Source organism: Clytia hemisphaerica, unplaced genomic scaffold (genome assembly GCF_902728285.1).
Source record: "Clytia hemisphaerica strain Z4C2 unplaced genomic scaffold, Clytia hemisphaerica genome assembly, whole genome shotgun sequence".
In the NCBI taxonomy this organism is placed as follows: Eukaryota; Metazoa; Cnidaria; class Hydrozoa; order Leptothecata; family Clytiidae; genus Clytia; species Clytia hemisphaerica.
The window spans coordinates 452,807-470,085 of NW_027103286.1; the positions used below are offsets into that span (position 1 = coordinate 452,807).

Below are 17,279 nucleotides of genomic sequence, written 5' to 3' on the forward strand. Positions count from 1 at the left end.
TCTCTCTTCGTGGAGTGTTTGGGCCCACATCTTGACCACTAACTTGAATATCTAAAATAAATAGAAAACAAGATGTGCTTATAATCAAATCAAAATACAGGGCGACACTTAGTTAATACAGCAAGTAAAATCAAGTATTACCTTGAATTAAGCACAAAAATACGATTAAACCAAATATACTTTAAAAAGTCAAAAAAAAAAGTATAAATTACCTATTTCATGGCCAAACGTTTTCTTCCTTTTTCTTTCAAATGTTCATCCAACCAATTAAATTACTATTTGGATATTCACAAGGTTTTGATCTACAATACAGCGTCGACACTTCTGATTGATCTGCAGCTTCTCTATTGAGCATCTCTATTGGAAGTGGGCAAAAATTTGACCTTGCTAGCTAGCAAGCAGCTAATACACATTCGATGAGATGATGCATCGTTTCTTAACGCAAAGGGAGGATCTAAAAGTTAAAGAAAATAAAGCTTAAATCAAATTCATTACTAAACATAAAGAGATCAATATTTCGTTACAGAAATTAATGCTACCCTGAACAAGTGATACTTTTATGGACCTACCTGGTTATGCATTTAACACATAATTAATATCTACGTGAGCGTGACCATTAAACAATCATTCAGAACACAAATAGTGACGATGTATCAAAATTAGTCGTTTGTTTCTTATAAAAAAAATCAGTTTCATTGACAATCGAATCATGATTGATGGTGGGAATAGACGATATCGGATTTAGATAAATGCATTCTGGTTTCTAGGGACTCTCAAAGGAATTATAATAGATCAATTATACTAGATTATAATTCCTTTGAGACTTCCTAGAAACAAGAATGCATTGCATTTATCTAAATCCGAAGCAAAGAAATGTTAGGAAAAAGCCCAATGAAAATCTGCAAAAGCGGCGATTTTCGGCAAAAACTAGAGATGAAAATTCGAGAAAATGTCAAAAAACCGGTTTTTCGAAAATCGGGCTCCTTTACATTTTAGCTATTGTCATTTTGCATCAGTGTGCAAAATTTCATAAAAAAATATTAAGTACAGCTTGAGAAATTGATGAAATACTGTCTTTCCGGCGAAAGTAGGTTGTTCCGGAAATTTTTTAATAGTTCTGGCTTCAAAAATCAACTTTATTGAAAAGTGAAACATGCTTGATGGTGGGCATTGCTATTAATAATGTTTTTTGAATGAAAGAACAACCAATTATAAGGAAAAAGTCTAATGAAAATCCAGAAAAACGGTGATTTCCGGCATATTTCCGGCATTTTCGGCCGGAAAAAAATTTTTCTCAAAAATCGGACTCGACCATGTTTTGGGCATTGTTAATACGCATCTTTAAGCAAAAAATCAGAAAAAACTAATGATGAAATCTCGAGAAAATGTCAAAGAACCGGTTTTTCCGGCGTTTTTTCGAAAATCAGGCTCCGTCACATTTTGGGCATTGCCATTTTGCATCTTTGTGCTAAAAATCCGAAAAAACTAATGAGCCAATCTCGAGAAAAGCTGGTAACAGACGGACGGACGGACGGACGGACGGACGGACGAACAAAGGTTAATTTATAGGACCTCCAGGTAGGTCCATGATAATAATATAACTAGCAAGTAGCTGTCGCTATGAATGCCCCGCCGATAGCATATATTAGCTCAGAGGAACTTAGCCATGAAGAGAGCAAGGGAATCATAATCAGACTATAAATGGTGAAGCGAGTCTTCATAAAAAGTGCTCAATGTTACTAGAGTTGTTTAAAGTTAAGAAACACGAGCCGATGTGGTTAAAATTTCCTCAGTAAGATCCATACATAACGAAAGTGTCAATCCAAAAAAAAAACCTGTTAAATCTACACTTTCTGATGCAAAGTGACCTAAATTAAAACCATTACAGGTTTCGCAACATGTTAAGAACTAGAATGATAACAAAGTTGATTTTCTATTCAATCACCAGATAAAAATCACTTTTGAAAACCCAAACATAAGAATGTGTACTGTGAAACTGAAAGTGCTTCCCTCCCATAAAGAATACATAATGCAGATTAAAGGTGAATTCCATTAAATTGAATACAATTTCAGTCATTTGATTTGAAATTTAAAAAGTAAGTAACTTTGGACTGGTGGCATACTGTAGATATAATTTATTTGTATCATAAAGGTTACTGAAAATTATCTGGAAAACTTTAACAATCTTTATACGTGTTTCTGCAAAAAGTTTTTAGTTAGAATAAAATTTCTTCATGGTTACTAAAGATATGAATTTGCTCTAAAGATATGCTCTCAAAATTGGCAGTTGAATCAGATACTTTTAATAAAGGTATTAATTTTCAGGGATTAAAAATTTCCCGGATTTCACAGCCTTTGTTCTTATTTACGAAAGACTATATTAAAATAAAATCCTAAGAAAATCTGAAAAGATGCCTTCAGCGAAAATTAGTCACCATGAAAATATTAAAACATCATCTAATCCGCCACTCTACACAATCTTTTCTATTGCTGTAATTCACTTCCACTTCCCTGGCAAGCAAGAAAGCGGAGATTCTTCAACGAAAGGACTGTTAATACATAGAAATACCAAAACGCATTTTATCACTTTTTGAAAATAAGTTAACGTGGGAAAACACGAAAATAAATCCTTGCAAAAAGATTAAATTTTGTGGATAGTGGATGCCCAACCGTGAGTATAAATTAATGGTAGAATAAATAATTATGCAGAATTATTCAATGTGACTGGCTGAAAAATTGCCAAATTTAAATAATGCGAATTAGGGCCTAATTAATTAATTCTGCATTAATTAATCCTGCATTAATTTATCCTTGCATAAATTCATAATCTTAAGGTAATTCCTGCGAAATATAAATTGATCCAATTAAAGTAGTGTCAGACTTTGTATTTCAACAAGTGTGTTTGTTTCGCTCCCATAAAAACAGATTCATCTTGTCTTCAATCCATATGTTTTGAAAATAAAGGCTAAGGGAATTTCAGATACCGTGTCCTGTTGTAACCACCGTCAACATGGTTAAAAACTTTTCACTTCACAGGTAGGTACAACATTGTGTTTGTATTTTATTGGACGTCTGGTTCTAAAAAGTCAAAAAGTTTGTTCAGTTTTAATTTGAGCAAAGTAGGCTCCTGCGTTCAACATCAACAATGTACAGTGTGCAGTGGTGGTATTAGTAGAGAGAGTGTTCGAGTCTGTTCATAATACGAGGCTCTGAAAATCTTCGGCGTACATACATATCGAAGTACCGTTCTGGCACAGTGACATAAACAGCATTTTTAAAGTTTCCTAAAGCTTCAATATTGGCAAAAGAATTATTCACAAAATAGCATCAAATACTCCATAATCTATCGTTTTTCGGCTTTTGTTCCGCTTCTGTTTACATTTTTCTGCTCGCTGATCCCCATGCTCAACCATTTTTTGCTGTAACACTGTGCTTCAAATGTCCACGAGAATGAATCAGTTCAAGTTAGTCATAGTATATTCTCATTGGCATGCCTCACTCACTAAACCTTCTGTAAGAAACTCAATGTTGGTATACCAGTTTTTGGCACGTTTTGGCGCAAGTCCTAAAAAAATTCAATTTAATTTCCTTCAAAATGAAGTCACTATATAGGTAAAAACAATATGAATTAACAGTCAATTTCCCTTTTTTCTATGCCTTTATAATATCAGTAGGGTTTCGGTAGAGCAGCGCATAACTGGCACTGGGTGTGTGTAGCCAACGATGTAAAAATAATAGATAACCAACTTGCCTTGATTCTCAAAAAACATCCGTGTTACGGTTGTAAAAATATTAATGACATTTTGCATCGTAAAAAGTGCAATTAAATAAAAACTTGCTTCATTTGCAACTTTCTATTGGACAGAATCGATCACGTGATGTATATTTTTCCAAAATTTGGGTTAAAAAAAGTGTATTTTCCTATAGGCAGCCTCACAGAAGGAAGTTTTTAATTAGATATTATTGTTCTATAAACATTCATCTGTTTATTTTGTATCAGGCAACCTTCATGCACTTTTCATTCGTGAGATATCGCACTTCAAATCACACATATATTTTTCAGATAACAGCATTTTATGAGCGTTTATTTATCCAGATGAAGATTAAGTGGTATCAGGCCGATCCGTAGTCAATTTTGGTACCATTATCTTTTGAAAAAAATTCCAAAATTTGCAGTAAATAACAATTCAAATTTTCTATCAATTCAGTGGATGTCAAAAAGTGTGTCAAAATCTAGCTAAAAGCATAACACGCACTGCACACAGAGCTTTTTAATGGAGTGCTCATTTCAATAGGAAAACAATGGTTGTTCTCTTGGGAGAAGTGCCTTCTAGAGGTAGTTGGTTATCTATTATTTTTACATCGTTGGTGTAGCACACTGTCATCGAAGATGTCGTCCATTCTGACAATCGTATAAGGTTTGATCCAATATCAGTAGTTTGATAGTTATTCATTTAGTAGCAAACAATGTCCCTCAAGTAAATCCAGTTGACCAACTACGTTAAAAAGATATTAACCAAGCAGAAATCTTGTGTGCTGTTTGTTGTTTGTGAAAGCCTAGCTGTGTGGACTGGGGTCGTGGCTTCTTCGTAAAGACGAAAGACAGATCTGGACTTATTTCGTACTTTCCAGTCTCTTGTTCGTAGTTTTTCTGACTTTCTGGTTCTGTGTGAGTCATTTACTATGTTTTCTAACTTACTGAATGACTTACCGACAGATCGCCACCGGTGGGATTCGAACCCACTAAATGCAAAGTTCCGATGTTCTGAAACCCAATGCCTTATCAACTGCGCCACGGATTCATGCCGAAAGAGCGTTTCTGACGGCTATTTACATTGTACAAAACTACAGACCAGACTGTCTTAAGAAAAAATCACAAAAGAGTGCTTTTTTCGAGCTCCAACTCTAACCCTAACTGATAATAACCAAATTCCAAGCCAATCTGATACGTAACCACACCTAAACCACACCCATACCCAACCCTACCAGGTCGCCTGCAGGTCCTGACACTATTCCCGCATGCCGGATCCGAAAAATAGGTACATGTCTTTCGCTTTTACGAAGAAGCCTTCACCGTGGAGTGGCAGTGCAGACGGGACTTTCGATTTCTCGCTTTCACAAATGCTCTGTGTAAAATGCACGAAAGTTAAAAAAATATCACGAAAAAAATCGAACGAAACAACATGAATCATGAACATGAATATTTTTCTGGCGAGCAAGTCCGCTACGTGAAGCAACAAAAGTAAATAATTACATCCAAAAATTGTATGAAAAAAAAAGGAAATAATATAAGGACTAAAGTCTATTCACGAGAAGTGTGCACTCTTTTTTTATTTACCTATAACTTTTAAAGGAATTCTTCAATCTTTATAAATTTGGTATCATCGGAAAGATATTAGTGAGTGGAACAATTTGAAATAAAAAAATATTTAAAAAAATTCTAAAAATGAAGATGAAAACGAAGAAGAAAAAAATGAAGATCTTGTAGATAAATGCTATAACTTTCATTTTCACTGAAGAGATTTTTTAATCTTAGGAGGTCATCACTGTGAAAAAATTTCATTAAAATATTTATTCAATATAAAGTTATGATATAAAGTTGATAAGTGATTGACCCCCAAAAACAGCAAAAAACAGCAGAAAATAGCGTTTTTAGACGTCAATCAGCTTAAAACTTTGTTTAATATCTTTTGACTGAATGATTATTTTTGAAATATTTTTTCACAGTGATCACGTTCGATGATCAATGATTTACTTCAGTGAAAATGATAGTTATAGCACTTTTCTACTAGATCTTCATTTTTTTCTTTTTCATTTTCATCTTCATCTTTAGAATTTTTTTAAATATTTTTTTATTTCAAATTGTTCCACTCACTAAAATCTTTCCGATGATACCAAATTTATAACGATTAAAGAATTCCTTCAAAAGTTATAGGTAAAAGAAAAAAGAGTGAACACTTATCGTGGATAGACTTTAAGTCCAATGAAAATTTTCCGCTAATCCACCATCGCAATATCAGTCAAAAAAATGTCAATCAAAGTCCAACTCTGACGCAAGTAGGTAACCATTGAGACAAGGTACACTTATTTGCAGTAACCAGTACCATGCTTTTCCATCCGACAAACAAAAAATGATGTTCACTAAGTTAATATTTAGTTGAATAATTTCTTCCTTGTTTAAGTCTAGACTTGTCTTTTGATATTGCCCAACTTATGGGGCGTTTAATTTTATTGTTTTCGAGATCTGTTAACCTTATTTGGAGATTGATCTATTATGACACAAGGGAGACTTATTGTCATGCAAATGAAGCCCATTCTTTCTCACTGCAAATGAAAATTAGATAATAAATAGGGAACCTTTGAATGTTTTAACATCAGTTCTCACTAATTCAGTAATTGATTCAGCTGTTATCAAAATGGTTAGAATTTTTCTACTTGTGGTATTTCTCGTCATTGCTTCTGGTAAGTTCATACGACCTTTGTAATAATTTGACTTTTTCAACGGATACGATCTCATAAATAATTCTCCATCCTAATTATTTGACGAGTACACGTTTTGTTTATAAGAACAATTTTATAAAAACACGAGCCTGAAAACTGATCAAAATCTTAGAACAAATTAAGAACAATCTGAGCCTCAGATTTCGAAATTACTAAAAGAGTACTGATTTTAACAGATTTAAAGTTGAAACGCATTTTTAAGAACATCGTAAGAGCATTTATAAGACTTAAAATTTCGAAAAAAAATTAAGAACCAACTCAGTCTGACCAAAAATTTACTGCAGCTCTTATAAAAAACGTGTATTAAAATTAGATATTTTTGGACATTTTCGTTCTGAAATGTTACAATTATTCAAGTCATCAAACGTCAATTTATAAGCAATCCAGGGGGGGGGGCACGCAGCTACTACAAGACATGATGTGTAGTAAGTGCTTTTTCAACACTATTTTTCAGGACCACCACCCTTTGCAGTTACTGTTTTCATAACTTCTGAATACAGTACCACCACGGTAGTAAGTGTCATACTGTCTTGTAGTAACTGCGTGCCCCCCTGAGCAATCCTTTAATATATGATTGAACACGTTAAAGGTATTCTTTGGTATAAGTTTTACCTTTCACAAAAATTAATTTCTTATTTTGAAGCTTATGAATTGGGAAAACAGATCAAATTTTCAAGATCATTATTTTTTGGCTTAATTTTTTAGATATACAAGGAAGAGTACTAGAAAAACGTATTATCCATGGAACCGAGGCTAAACCAGGTGCATGGCCATGGATGGTCTACGTGGAAACACTAAATCCAAATAAAACCTGTGGTGGTACCATCCTTTCAAACAATTGGGTAAATTTAATTAAGGATTTCCCATGCAAATATAACTTATGCAACCATTATATATAGGGTTGTGATTTCAATTCCTACTTTTCTTTCTTTACGAAAAGAAAGTCTGATATAACCAAAACAAAAGTACGTATACAAAGTATGTAGAAATCTAAATCCAAAAATGGATGCCTCTATTAAAAACATCTTTTTCTGACAACAAAACCCGGTATTTATATCAAAATCCACTGATCCACAACAACGTATTTCCATAGATTATGACTTCGAGCCATTGCATCGATGAAAACCCGACATTGATCGCCGTAGTAGCGGGCGCGCATACGATGAACGGAACTACGGAATCGTCACAACAAATACGAACGGCTATGAGACACATATTGCACCCAAAATACAGGAGAAGTGATCTTTATGCTGATATTGCCTTGATCGAAATATATAAACCTTTCTGGTTCAATGATCGCGTTAACAAAGCAAGTCTTCCAGGATGTAACGATTACCCACTTGTTGGCATGTGGTGTTATACTGCTGGTGAGATATTATTTCTTTTGGAGACTCAAATTTTACATCCCCTTTTCACAGATCCGGTAGGATTTTTTTAGCAAGCGGGGGTAAAAACATCGGACGAAAACTCAACGGAAATTGATATTCCTATGTTTTTTTTATGGTTGGGGATTTGAATTCCAGTGTTTTAGAGTCACAAAACTCAGTTGGGATGGATTAATAACACAATATTTTACAGTAATGATTTGATTATCTGATTATTTTTAGCAGGGACAAAAATTTGAGTATGATTTTCCACAGGGTACGATCTTTTGGCCGAATTTTCTAGTGGGAAGGGGCTCCAGCGAGTATGTGAGAAGGTGGTGTAATCTTGTTGTAAAGGGTTAGTACGTGTCAGTTAGTCAGAGTTCATATTTAAACGTATATTTTTATTACTTCAATATTACAGGTTCTATTACTTGACAGTTATTTTTACAAATGCTTCCTACATAGAAGAGACAGTGACGGAAATTTTGGAGAATATAATTTTCTCGGGTGTAATTTACCGAACTCTTTAATTATTTTCCTTTTCGTGTTTTTATTTTGGTTTCTTAGGTCGGTTTATGACTCACTTATTTAGGAATTATTTTTTTTATTAAAATCGCAAAGAGCACTCATCTGAATTTCTTTTAAAAACTTAAGATTTAAACGCATTCATAAGAATCGGGTTTGCCATTTTGGTTTAGTTTCAAATTCAACAGTTATTGAAACTGTCGCAGAAACTAGTGTGCAATTAAAACTTATTTTGAAGGAGGGGGTCGATGCCGGGAGTATACTCTTCCCACACTCCTTATCAAAATAAAATGAGAAAAATACTTTTTATCAATTGGTATATATATATATATATTTTTTTACTCTTAAAGGCTGGGGATACACGCAATACGACCCAAAAATCCGACCTGATAAATTACAACAAGCACGACTCCCTATCTTGGGAGTCGACGATGTCGAACACATCTTAGCAGGGTTTGGTGTCCAAGGAAAAGCAAGCGTATGTCAAGGTGATTCTGGAGGTCCACTGATGTGTAAGGCCGCTTCAGGTCATTGGATTGTAGAAGGGACATTGAGTTGGGTCTTAAATGGCTGTCACAGTGTAAGCGGTTTCACACCGTTAGCCAAGTATTTGAACTGGGTCAAACAATATGTTCCAATATAATTTTTAGATTATTTTCTTCCTTCGATATTGAAAAGAAAAGAATCTATGAATACTTAAACTTAATTTCGTCATAAACATTTTTTGGTCTAGTGTTCGCATCCATTTTGATAGTATTTTCACCGACCCTTTATTCCCTCCTTTTTGATCTTAGAAACTTCACTATTTTTGCCTCTCAAAACTTATTTTAAGGTGATACGATAGTTCAAAGCACAACTTGAATTTTACTAAGATTTTCGGTAACCTCGTCAAGATTTTCGGTAGATATTTTAGTTACCATTTTTTAGACCCCTAGGCTTCTGCTCAAAATCACAAGGCAAAATAAGTAACTTCGATGGCACTATTTTGTCCAAAACTTGGGTATGTCGTAAACTTAAAAATTCTAATTATAAAACCCAAAAAATTATCGACTGAAATTATTTGCACATAATGGGAGACATCGTTGAACTTCGTTTTAATGGGTGGGGCGAGAGACAACTTAGTCAGGGATCCAATTCCTTCATCTATTGCTTTTTCTTTTAGGAATTTATGAATTTTATATATATTATTGTCGAATGAAGTTGATGTGTTTAATTTCAATACTAATAGTTTCACGCCGTGGAGACGATCATCAGTTGGAAACAAAATTTAAAACAACTAGAGTTCGTTTTAAATGTTTACGAATTTTATATATGAATTTTATAAAATCTCCGTATACTTTCTTGAAACTTTGAATTTCGCTAATTTTGCTTTAATCGTCGAAATTTTAGCTAGACTAATTTTAGCGTTTTAGCGAGTTTTCCCCATTTTCGCTAAAATAATTCTCGCTAAAACATGCCGAATCTACATATCGCTAAAATCTCTCAACGCGAAATTTCTGGTTATATTGCCTTGATACATTTTTATTGTATGATACATTTTTTGAAATCGTGATTCGCTAAAATAAATCCAAAAATAATCAAGATTTTCCTGACTCGCTAATATACAGTAGAGCGTCGTTTAAAATAGTTTTTTGTTGGCGGTGGCTTTCAATATAATCGAATAATAGAGCGTATGGAATAGTAGAACGTCGAATTAGAGGGTTTCAACTGTAGTGTATTGAAGGATCGCCTACTGTACAACCATAACTACAGGGAGGGCGTCAAAAAATATCAATCTTCTCAGTAGTAGACTAGCAAACTAGTCTGTTAATTAATCATGTCAGAGGGCGGGAAAATAAAGGCGGCGGGCGTTTGCTAGAATAGGAGCTGCGTAGGAGAACGAGCAAAAGTTGGTGAGAGGCTGCTGATTAATAGACTAGAACATTCTGCCACGGCTTCATTTTGGAGGTTTCGAGAACGGAGGAGTGCTTTCCTAAATTTTGGAGGGAGAAAAGCCGATAGACCACTTTGTTTTGAATTTTGGGTGGTTAAAGGATGAGCCACTTTTCAAGTTTTGAAACTTTTACATCTTAGTTGTTTTTGTTATTCATACATTCATAGAAACGTAAGTATTTGCAATTTAGCTTCAGTTTTCTGCAATCATCAAAAGTGTACAAGGATTATTCAGTTTTTCCTATGCAGGTTGGTGGTATATGTTGTGCTTTCGGGGCTTTTTGCTAGCCTCTTTCATTCAAGGTAAGAAATATTTTTTCTATTTTGGTGTCACCTAAATACTTTTGCTTTTTTATTTTAGTACTTACAGACTACTTGTTAAGGAACTTGATTACTCTAGTCTCATTGTGGCTAAGTGTTTAGTCTCCAACACCCTTTCTTATGAATACAACAGTAATACTAACCAGCCAGGAACTCTGCTCAAAAGTACCCAGCAAAATAACCTTTTAGAAAAAATTTTGAAACTATTTTTAGAATAATAACATATCATAATAATCAATAATTCGGTCACTTTTAATATCTCACGATACCTAAAACAGGTTTTCAAGCCGTACCAAAAATTTTACTCTTTAACATAATATGCAGTTGACTAAAATTTTGGTATGGTTTGAAAGCCATTTTTAGGTTATCGTGAGAATAAACAGCGTTTCCTGGTTACTTTAAAGAAACACCAAAGATTCTCCCTCTCATCACTCTCAATGTCATCTCTGCCAGGCCTCTTCAACAGACTCACTGCTACAAAAAACAAGCTGTCCTGACTGTCAGCATGTAACGTACGTACCAGCCAAGCACAGGAAAATTACACGTATACGCATAGAAAATTAAATGGATAGACCTTTTGCTAGTTAAGATGTCATGTTGAATAACTAAAACTCCAACCTCAAAACAGTGACGCATTGGTGCATAATTATTATCATATATAAGTGTATTATTGCCACCGCAGGAAGCCTAAAGCTTCCGAGGATGGCATTCATAGCTTCACTCGTGAGGGAAAGTTGGGAAAACATCTCATAATTTTGCGCGCGCGTTTCAGTATTTTAGTTCCGCTTAGCGGAACATTATCAATTAACGGTTATTTGATTTCCCGGAATGAAGAGCGATAAGCCGTGTTTTACAGGATAGCTCTTTTTTAGCTTGCGCGGCGGACGTTTGTTTCTTCCTATCGTGTCGGAGCTTTCAAACAATGTCAATTGAATTATCTGGTATTTCTTCTATTGACTATGTTTCAAACGATCAGCCGATGGCTCTGGCTTTAGGTATAAGGTAATGTCAGCGATAAAAAAGGAAAGTTGGTGGACCTGATGTGATGGTGGCAGACATCTTGAATTTCTCCCTGTTTCTTTAAATCTGTTTTATTCCAGTTATTAGCACAGTCCAGTAGTCCAATCGCACTACTTTTCTATAAACCCAACAATCCAGTGTGAGTTTGCTGAAAGGAAAACTAAACAATTTGAATCCTTTTTAGACATTGAGATTGATTTATATTTTCCAGCGAAACAGAACACAGACTGACAGAACAACAGTCTGACAGTTATTTATATAGTTTTTTCCATCATCGTTCTAACACTATTGATACAGAACAGCACACAGCTGACAATTAAAAGAATTTTTGAAACTGAACTAAAGTATAAAACAAGGCGCCCTATAAAAGGGAAATTCCATAAAGGAAAGTTTGCATTTTGCAAAAATCTATATATACAGTAGTTGACACTCTCTAATTCAAATTTCAAGGGATTCTCATCGAATACCACAGCATATTGAATATTGAGAAAGTCTCCCAAATCCCTAAAGTAAATATTGAATTATAGAGTAACACGGGAAGAAGAAGGCGAAGCGAAGGTTGATTATTGCGATTGGTTTTTGAACGTCGAATCAGTACAATAACCGAAGATCTTGCTGAAAGTTTTTTGGAAGAAATCTTTGATATTTGCAATATTTGAGGAGTCAAATTTTGAGTTTCTAATTTGAACGCAACAAAATCGAACATTTGAATTTCAAAATATCTGGCATTTTTTTTGTTACTAGAAATCAAATAAGAGAGTGGTTTTTCAAAACCTTTAAAGTGACTTCAAATTTTTATCCAAAACGGGCTTATCAAATAGTAGAACGTCAAATTAGACAGTGTCAACTGTAATTACATTTTTTGCTTTTTGCTCCTAAAATAATTTGAAGATTTTTCACAGTATGGCAGAGGAAGACTTTGCGATTAATCTAGACACTGCATTGAATGTTGCACATTTCCGAAATTCAAGCAGGACAACTGGCAGTCGTACCTATTCTTGCGCTGTTGATTGCTTTCTTGAAATATGTTACCGCTTGCTTCTTCCAGAAATGAAAGCTAAAGTATCATATGAAAAATCAAGTGATTTTTTTAAGCTGCTTCAATTAAGTGGATCAATGGAAATTTCACTTGAAGATTACGATATGAAAAGTAATGCTTTTCGACTGCTGGATGAAATTAGGGAACCGGTATGGTCTAAGATTATTGAAAATTGTGGTACCTTTGTGAGAAGAAATAGCGACGCAGAGTTTCAAGAGATTTTTGGAAGTAATATTTTCAAAGAATTATCAGAAGAAGAGAGACATGTTTTTGAAACAAGTTTTGTAATTCAGGGTACTTGTAATAGTTGTGGTAGTGAGAAGGAACAAAGAGAAACGGGTAGCATTGTCAGTCTTCTTTCGCATTTTTTATATCCAGAGATTTTAGTTGATGCAAGTTTGTGGCCAAACTGTGTATCAAATTCTCTTAATCCAAGCTCAGAAATTAATTGTGATTCTTGCTCTGTCAACATACCAGCACAGATTCAAGTTGTCAATTTGCCTATTTTTCTTCTTATAGAACTCTGTACAACAGTATGTATAAACAATTGTAGATTTTTTGAGGAGATTATAGTAAAAGAAAATAGCTACACATTACATGCCATTGTAAGGAATTGTGGTGCCCATTTTGCATGTGGTATATTTATTGAGAATAAATGGATTTACATTGATGATTTAAATCCTGAAAAAATTTGTTTTCAAAACATTAATGAAATGTTTTCTGAAAACAAAGGAGGTTGGTTTTTTGCCTTTTATAGAAAATATGATTCTGAAAAAATTGACTTTGTTATAGATACTACTAACCCTCTTAACACAGAATTGTCTATCAATAATGAAGAAAATGAGATCAAAAAAACATATCCTAATCGAAAGAGAAATCCAATAAACTATGAAGGTCTTTGCAGTACAAGCAACAAAAAAAGTAAATTTGATGATTTATTTGAGAAAATCAACCAAAAGGTTAAAATTTTGAAACGAAAGGAAGAAAATAAAAAATTTTACGACTCGCATTCTGTGAAAATAAAAGCAAATTATGACCATGAAAAGCGAATAGCTCATTACAACCCTGAAAAGCGAAAGCTAGTGTATGATTCTAATAAGCGAAAAGAACGATACAATCCAAAAGAGCGAAAAGAAAGATACAATCCAAAACAACGAAAAGAAATGTACAATTTAAACAAGCAAAAATTAAACTCACAGTCTGAAGAAAAGAAAGTCAACTACAATATATGTAGTGAAAATATGAAAAAATTTCAGCAGTCAATGAAGTTTATTATGGTTCAATGTCAAACATGTTTTGAAACTTGGCCTATCAAAAGCACGTTAAAGTCAGTTTGTAATTGCCACCGCAGGAAGCCTAAAGTTTCCGAGGATGGCATTCATAGCTTCACGCATAAGGAAGTTGGGCAAACATCTCATAATTTTGCGCGCGTTTTTCAGTATTTTAGTTCCGGTTAAATGGTGTACCGGTAACATTCTTAGCTTGACTATATTTCTATTGTTTTATCATCATTAAAAACACTTTTCCGGATTTGTTTTGATCTGATTACCCATTTTCAAAGCTCTATATGTCTTTTTTTTATTACCTCAGGGAGTCGAATTAAGGGAAATTCCTTTTTTGTTGGGAAATTCCCTATTTAAACCACAAGTAGTTATTAACCGTTCTGAGCAAAGCAAATTAGAAAATTTGAGTCTTTCAAAAACTTGTCGCTTGACTATTACATTAAAAAGGCAGATTAATACAGTAGCGTTTAGTATGACATAAACAAGCCATTATATTACACTATTTTGGTAATAAAAGAGATGACAAAAAAAAACAGATAAATAACTTTATCTTATCTCTATAAAAAGATATCTATGAGATGGACACAAATTGCTAATATTTGTAGACTAAATTTTGCTTCAGATGAGATGCCATTCTAACAGAAGTAACGGCTATCAGTAACATTTCTTTCCAAATTCAACAACTTATTTGATCGTTATTCTGCGGTGGCACTTTAATGAAAATTATGGCTAGTTATAATTAAGTATTTCAGTCTGTCATGAAAAATGTAACATCTGACATGCACAAATTTGATTTGTGAAAAATTGAAATGTGCAGAATTTAGTGCTGTAATAAGATAGCTCTGATAGAAAATCCAAAATTTATATGGTGACAGAAAAGTTTTTGGGTACACGTATTCATAATTTTACAATTTTTCCGACAATAGACATTGGAAGTCAAAAACCCATAAGAAAACTAAACCTACAAAATAAGTATTTTCAGCAGTCAAGCCCTAGGGGTCTGTTTATACGTACCGGCCAATTTAGAAGATGAAAGTCAACTCAATTATACTCGAGCTTAGTTCACACGGTCCGTAGAAAACAAACCAAGCACGTAAGCAACGTAAACTTTGCATTCTATCTCAAATGGTTAATATGTATCACTGGTAAATTTTAATCAAAAGCTCCAGAAGTTCTGAGCTCCAGCATAAGGACAATGTGTAATTTACAGACTTTAAAGCACCGAATATTTTGTAAAAAAGTACCAATTATCCATATCTACCACAGGTTAAAATTTCACTTGAGAATATTGAGATTTTAAAGGGGTCCTCGACCCAACCCCAGGTGTCCCCCCTACTAAACAAGCCGGAACGCTGATTAAACCTACCTGATAATCAAAGTTACATGAACACATAACATGACATATTATAAGACACGGCGATCTTTGATTGAATTAATCGGATTCAAATTTCCTTGTTTTAGCCAAAATTTTAGAAAATTAACTGAGAAGAAATGCTTTCTTTTTCTTTTATCATTTAGGGCACAAATATAAGTACATTCTGTGAAAATTTCAAGTCTCTAGCACTTTCCTATCCGGAATTATCTTGATTTCGATTTAGAGGGATCTCAACCGGGATGAGGACGGGATAGAGGGATCTCTCGAAAACGAAAGTGCTGGTGAACGGTTTGATGTATCAAAAAACCTTTTTTCCTACTTTTACATTGCTATAACAAGACTTTATATACCAAATTTCATCTCCTTATGAGCAATACTTAAGGAGATACAAGGGATATTAGCCAAAATAATCCCGATTTTACAAAAGTTCCAATTAAAACAATACTGTGAGAAAAAACAAATGATTGAGAAAATTGTTAAAGCTGGTTCTCCGGCATATTTCCAGCAATCCCGGCCAGCCCGCCGGCAAGATATTTTTTCAAAAATCGGGCTCCCTTACATTTTAGGTATTGCCAATTTGCACCAATGTGCAAAATTTCATGACAAATAGACAAGTACAATCTAAATAACTTTGTGTTTATCGACCCAGTGATATTCATATTGGAAATTTATCGTTGCTTGGATCACAAGATTTACGTTTGGCTACGTTTCGAGAGATTCTTCTCCCATCATCGGACAATGTGGAGGATGTTTTCCCCACTACTTGTACTAATAAACAAGTACAACTCGATAAAATAGACAAGTACAACACGAGCAAATCAAGAAAAAATCGTTTTCCGGCAATTCTCTGCTGTTCTGGCAATGTTTAGAAAGTTCAGACTACCAGAATCAGTTTCTTTGAAAATTGAACCATGCTTAATCGTGGGAATTCTTACAAAAATATGTTTTTGTTTGAAAAACTAAAGATAACAAACATATAATACGAAAAAATTCAATAAAATCTGCATAAACAGCGATTCCCTGCATATTCGCATTATTTTCGGCCGGAAAAAAATTTTCTCAGAAATCGAACTCGATCATATTCAGGCATTGCTAATTTACATCTTTGTACAAAAATTCAGAATAAACTATAGAAAATGTCTGTAGAAAATGCCGAAAAACATGTTTTTCCGGCACATTTCGGAAATCTTTGGCCGGAAACTTTTTTTCTCAAAAAATCAGGCTCCGTCACATTTTAGGTATTGCTTTTTGGCATCAGTGTGCAAAATTTCATGAAAAAAATATAAAGAAAAACTCGAGAGATTTATGAAGACCTGTTTTTCCAGCGATAATCGGCTGTTCCGGCGACTTTTAGAAAGTTTCGGCTTTAAAAATCAGTTTAAGTGACAAATGAAGCATGTTTGATGGTGATTTACTGTTATCAATAATGTTTTTTTATGAAAAATTGTACGAAAAAAACAAAGAAATTATATACACAATTAAATAATAACTAGCAAGTAGCGGTCGCTAAGAATGCCCCGCAGAGCTTCCTTTCGAAATATCCCTACAGCACCTCTGACCCTGCAGATGATCTGGAGTTTTTACAACGTCGGCTAAAGATTTCTTCCTGTGTATTTTACCGAACCAGTTCTATATTCGTGATATTATGCTGCACACCCCCATAAAATACATGTACCCTCTAGGTCCCGAAGGTCCCGAGGTCCATCCTTTGTTTACTTTCTAATAACTAATTACCGAAAGATATATTGCCTTCAATCAAGAGTTATTGATTTGATTTATATAAACTAGCCATAGCTTTCACTAACTGCCACCCGCTTGTACAAATGCTTGTAAAAACTAATTAATGCTAATTAAGGCTTTTTAATGCTTTACCTTTATAGCAAAAGTTTGGGAATGATTTGGAATAGTTAGAATGA

At 34.0% G+C, this 17,279-nt stretch overlaps 1 protein-coding gene across 1 annotated transcript; it reads left to right on the top strand.

The window, feature by feature from the left end:
- The first annotated feature begins 6,396 nt into the window (after positions 1 to 6,396).
- LOC136805702 (chymotrypsinogen A-like) lies at positions 6,397 to 9,094 on the top strand. The gene is made up of 4 exons (XM_067062242.1): positions 6,397 to 6,462; positions 7,207 to 7,343; positions 7,595 to 7,868; positions 8,744 to 9,094. The coding sequence occupies exons 1-4, from the start codon at positions 6,417 to 6,419 to the stop codon at positions 9,034 to 9,036; spliced, it is 750 nt and encodes a 249-aa protein (XP_066918343.1). The 5' UTR covers positions 6,397 to 6,416; the 3' UTR covers positions 9,037 to 9,094.
- The last annotated feature ends 8,185 nt before the right edge of the window (positions 9,095 to 17,279 follow it).

What these genes read in the sequence shown, in the direction of transcription:
- LOC136805702 (XM_067062242.1), top strand. Translation starts at nt 6,417, where the DNA reads ATGGTTAGAATTTTTCTACTTGTGGTATTTCTCGTCATTGCTTCTG. An exon ending in ATTTCTCGTCATTGCTTCTG is followed by an intron (nt 6,463 to 7,206) that starts GTAAGTTCATAC and finishes TTAATTTTTTAG; the next exon opens with ATATACAAGGAAGAGTACTA. An exon ending in CCATCCTTTCAAACAATTGG is followed by an intron (nt 7,344 to 7,594) that starts GTAAATTTAATT and finishes GTATTTCCATAG; the next exon opens with ATTATGACTTCGAGCCATTG.